Source organism: Ciona intestinalis, unplaced genomic scaffold (genome assembly GCF_000224145.3).
Source record: "Ciona intestinalis unplaced genomic scaffold, KH HT000502.1, whole genome shotgun sequence".
NCBI lineage: Eukaryota > Metazoa > Chordata > Ascidiacea > Phlebobranchia > Cionidae > Ciona > Ciona intestinalis.
The window spans coordinates 2,102-7,263 of record NW_004190823.1 but is presented as its reverse complement, the minus strand read 5'-3'; the positions used below and the strand labels follow the sequence as shown (position 1 = coordinate 7,263).

At 34.7% G+C, this 5,162-nt stretch overlaps 1 protein-coding gene across 1 annotated transcript; it reads left to right on the top strand.

The window, feature by feature from the left end:
- Positions 1-208: 208 nt before the first annotated feature.
- Positions 209-1,921, top strand: LOC108950649. Its single transcript, XM_018816675.2, has 4 exons — positions 209-295; positions 580-728; positions 1,124-1,236; positions 1,757-1,921. Exons 1-4 carry the CDS (start codon positions 249-251, stop codon positions 1,841-1,843), a joined length of 396 nt encoding a protein of 131 aa, XP_018672220.1. The 5' UTR covers positions 209-248; the 3' UTR covers positions 1,844-1,921.
- Positions 1,922-5,162: the final 3,241 nt, after the last annotated feature.

Sequence of the window (5,162 nt, the reverse complement as noted above, 5' to 3'; positions counted from 1 at the left end):
CAGGCAAATAATGACAATTAATAGAATAAGACACTGAAACATTAGTTTTCTAACCATAAACTAGTAAAATAGCTCCATCAGCCATCCAATACGCTTAGCATCAACTGTAAGCTATAAAGTATTTAATCGGTACCGGATTAACTTTTAATTTCCACTTCATTAAATAATCAAAGCTCCCCCCCCCCCCAGCTCTCTGCCCTCCAAACGCTGTTCTCGATGTTGTATTTGCCATCGAAATCACAAGCAGTATGTCTTCTGTTCTTAAACTGAAAAAAATAGCTGGTGCAGTTATCAGGTAAAATGGTGTTTAATATTGATAAAAAATAGTAAAGCTAGAAACACAATGGCTGTTTATAAATTATGCAAGCTATTATAAGTTTGTTAAAGTACAACCTGCTTATAAAAACTCCATGTTTATTTACAAAAAACCCACAGGATTCTTGAAATATTAAAAAGTATCCAAGAAAAAATAAAACAAAGTTTGCAGAAACCACAAAGTTCGCAGAAAATGTTTTATATACCATGGAACTAGAAATATCACCAGTGTTGTGCATCAACTAATTCAACTTAATCTTGCAGGAAGTTTAGCATTGGCAGCACTGATACTAAGATTGGGTTGGTTGGTTTCCGTGGTGGCAGCATCAACCCAATGGTTTCCCAATTGAAAGAACGAAAGACTCAACCAGATCTTATCACCTTCCTTAATGCATTGACTTTCACAGGCCCAGGTGAATATAAATAAATGTATTGTTTTTAACCTGAATATATTAGCAGTTACAATAGATTAATTATTACAATAATGTTATATTGTCTACAAAACAATCATAGGTGCTGGTGAAGAATCTTTCTACTAAATTTGGACCACTTGTCGCATCTGCCTAAACCAAGATTCTTCACTAGCACCCCATTTAAAACTAGTTTTGTTTTGATTGCATTTGATTAAATGGTATGCCATAAGTGATAAAATCTGTTTTATATCACATACAACGAAGACAAAACTTGTTATCAACCTTAAATTCTAAACACTGTACACCACAAAATTAGCAAAAAATAAACAACCACATCTAGATTATTTGCCGCTGGTTCCATGGTATATAAGCATTTGTGCAAACTTTGTATCCAGGTGTTACAGCAACACCCACAAGTTACATTCAAAACAGGATGTTCACTCCAACAATGGGCGACCGATTAAACGCTGGTAACGTCATTGTGATCATGCAACCAAATACTATCTCCGTAAGTTAAACAACTTTTATAGTTTTAATTTTGATTTATTTTTGAAGTTTTTTTTCTGTCTTTTGTACAGCATTAAAGCCTATAGAGTTAAAGTCCAAATTTATACCCGACAAAAAACAATATATCTTGCAATCTATAATCTTTAACACTCGTGTGTGAGACTTTCGTGGCACTAGCATTCACGGCTTACGTAGTATTTCAAACAAAACGGGTGAAAAAATAACAAGTATTTGATTACAAATTAACATTCGTGTCAATTTATTGCGATCCCGTTATTGTTTCTACAGCACAGCTGCTAATCTGAAACCAATCTGTTTTAATAATTTAAAAAACAAAGTTTTCCCGCCAATACCATAGAAATTGCATGTGAACATAAACATAACAAAGATGATGTTTTGGGGTTCTAATACCTATATACAGGCTGGTAAAACAACTGTCGTTATAACACGAGTGTTATTATTTTACCTATTATATTATATTCACCTATTATATTATAATAAAGCCCGATTTATTTTTATAGATAAACAAAGGTGGTACAGTTGTCAACGTATCTACATCTTCCGTGTTCGATGCCGTCATGAGAGTAGAAGCTGCCATTCGTAAATAATGCTGAGGATTGAATGAATAAAGGACCTGTTGCTCTATTTCGTATAATCAGAAAATAAATGCATCTTGAAAAATCAAACATTTGTTCTGTCCACAGTGTATAAAGTATATACACAGCTGTAGAATAGACAAGTTATAGAGGGCGCCATGTCCTAAACCCACAGAAAAAAATATTTCTTTTTTATTTCTGTGCCTAAACCTTACACTGGGGAAACTCCCCAGCGCGCCCACCTCTATTTGCCTTCATTCTTGGCGCCATGCCTTTTGTCCTTTCTCATTTCCACCACGTGTCGCCTTTATACTACGTGTGACTAGAATGGGACAACGCAGTTCTACTAACTTTGGGCTGGGGAAATGGGGTAAAAAGTCGGCGTGTTATATATAGGGTGAAACAGTACAGAGGAAACAATGTTCTTACTTACGTTTTGAATCTTTTGTGTCTTCCGAATATGACATGGTAACATTTATCCTTATAGCTAGTAGTATACAAAGACAATTTCTTTTAAAACAAAACTTATCCCCGAATGAAAAGTATAAAACGTTTAACAAACAAATACCGTAATATAAAACAAGAATAATTTTAGGTTCTTATATAAAAAAACACACGTAACCTCCATTTTATATTTATTACCCAGTTTCCACTAACATGGTTATACTCTTCCTTTTTTCCGAGACGGAATGCAATATCGGCGGGGAACTGTATTATTGCAAGCGAAAGTTTATCAAAGCCTATTATACCGGGCTATCCCACCTACGTATACTAAACTTAATAAACACTGTTATAAATGTTTTCGTAATTTTTTTTTAAACCGTGATCCCCGCCACAAGAACTAAACTGCTGATTTTCCACAACTATACATGCTGGGTAGTTTCATATTCTTCCTCTTTTGACAATCTGTACAATAGTGTTTTTTAAATATGATAGCATCCTAATGACCAATCATGTGACATAGAACACCTGTGGGGGTTCAAGCTTTACAGATCTACCTTTTACAACCTTACATGAAAAGGTATATTATATTACAATCTGCGCACAGACATTCAAATAAATTCACTTTGACCACGTAAATATAAACATGCAAGACAGTCGTTCAGTTAAAATCACTTCTTGCATCAAACGCAATCGCTATATTGTGTGATTAATTTATGTTCCTCAATAATCCCAATTTAAAGGGCCACAGTGACATTATGTTTCATGGAACATGCCTGGTCATGCCCAAAGTTAGTAGATTGCCTTATTTGGTGGAAGTCAAACTAATCAAATAAATATTGTTTGTGGTCGTACGGCGGACAATGACTTTCCGTCCAAGCTCCACAATGAAATAGAATATATATTACCAAGCAGTGATATTATGCAACACTAGGTTTGTCATTGCTCCACCTTTCAGCTGTGGTGTTGAATTCCACGGGTGACTTGAATCAACGGTACATATATTGCATATAATACAGATATCCCACGATAGCGTCGTATTTCTCCACAGTGCAGAAGTACTAATAAGAATTGCTAAACCAAGCGTGACCGATATCTGACGAAGCGTAACGCGTCAATGATTTCTATGGACTTTGGTGTACCTTTGCTTGATTGAACAATATTCAAGCTCGGTAAAGTTTCAACACCGCAAAAAAAACGTGATCACGATGATCGATGTAATACGGTATACAGGTTACAAATTCAACATATCCAGTAATTTTGACATAACATATACGCCATGGTTAGACAACAACAATCACCACCCAAACAGACATAACGTAATATATAACGGTCACCCTTTTATTCAAAACGTTATTTCTTTTCTTTTTATTAATAAGTGTGTTTTACCAACTCTTGTTTTACAGTTTTGTCTTCCACCACCCTACTATATATCATTTCATTCAATCAACAAATACAACGGAGGAAATTCAATGTCTTTTGTTTTGAAAAGCTAATATTTATTCAAGTTTTTTTTTCAGATATTATGTTTCAGGACCAAGGTGTGGATTTATGTATTGTAGGCCCTATATGTTTACCAAAGGTTTCTAAGTTGATGACAAGTACACGTACGTGAGCCAACTTGTCCGTTAAGTAATCATTGGGAACTAACATTAAACCAAATCAGAGAACTTGGGCAATCAGGGCAAAACAATTTAAACTGCGGATTATTAACTGATAACAGCATATTCGTGTTTATAATTGATATAAAAGTTTGTGGTATAATATGTTTTTCTCAAGGGCATTTAAACCTTGTATAAATATTTGTACATTATGATAATCACAGGACAAAGGTAAACATTCACAAAACGCTAATTGGGGAATGATTAAGCTGGGGTTAGATTTGTTTCAGCCGGTGATGTCACCGATGAATTTTATTCCACCATGGGTGGTCAATCAATAAAACAACCAGGTTTTTATTGTGTTTTTTTTTGTAACTTGTATATGCAGTCTTACATCACCTTAATCACGTTCTTTATGCGATGGTGAAACTTTACCGAGCTAGAATATTGTGTGTTCACTATAGTTACCTATGAAATCCAACAGTGCGGGTGAAAGATGGAGCAATAACAAACCCTAGTGTGACATATAATACCATTACTTGGTTATATATATTATATTTCATTGGGGAGCTAGAACGGAAAGTCATTGTCCGCCGTACGACCAACAATATTTATTTGATTAGTTTGACTTCCACCAAATAAGGCCATCTACTAACTTTGGGCATGACCAGGCATGTTCCATGAAACACAAAGTCACTGATGTTTAAATTGGGATTGCTGAGGAACATAACATTGTGTAACTTTGCGTCTGATGCAAGAAGTGTTTTAACTGAACGACAGGCTTGCATATTAATATTTACGTGGTCATAGTAAATGATTGATGCATTGTGCAAAAAATGCGGTTGCATCAAATCAGCAGATTCTGTGTTGTAATATTTATTTGAAAGTCTTTGCGCAGATTGCAATATAATAGGCTACCTTTTCATGTAAGGTTGTAAAAGCTTGATTTTTGGTGTCATATGTCACATGATTTGGGTGAATATCATATTATAAAAAAATGTTGAACAAATTGTCAAAAGACGAAGAATATGAAACTACCCAGTATATATAGTTGTGGAGAATCAGCAGTTTAGTTCTTATATCGAGAATCATGGTTTAAAAAAACGAAAACATTTATAACAGTGTTTATTAGGTTTAGTATATATACGTATGAATGAATGAATGTAACTTACTTTATCCTCGCGTGGCCGGAAAACGACAGTCGTTATCACACGGGTTTAACACCTTGTGCCAGCTTACGAGTTGCCATGTATATGTTACTTTGTGGGTGATTATTTTTTTTGGATTTT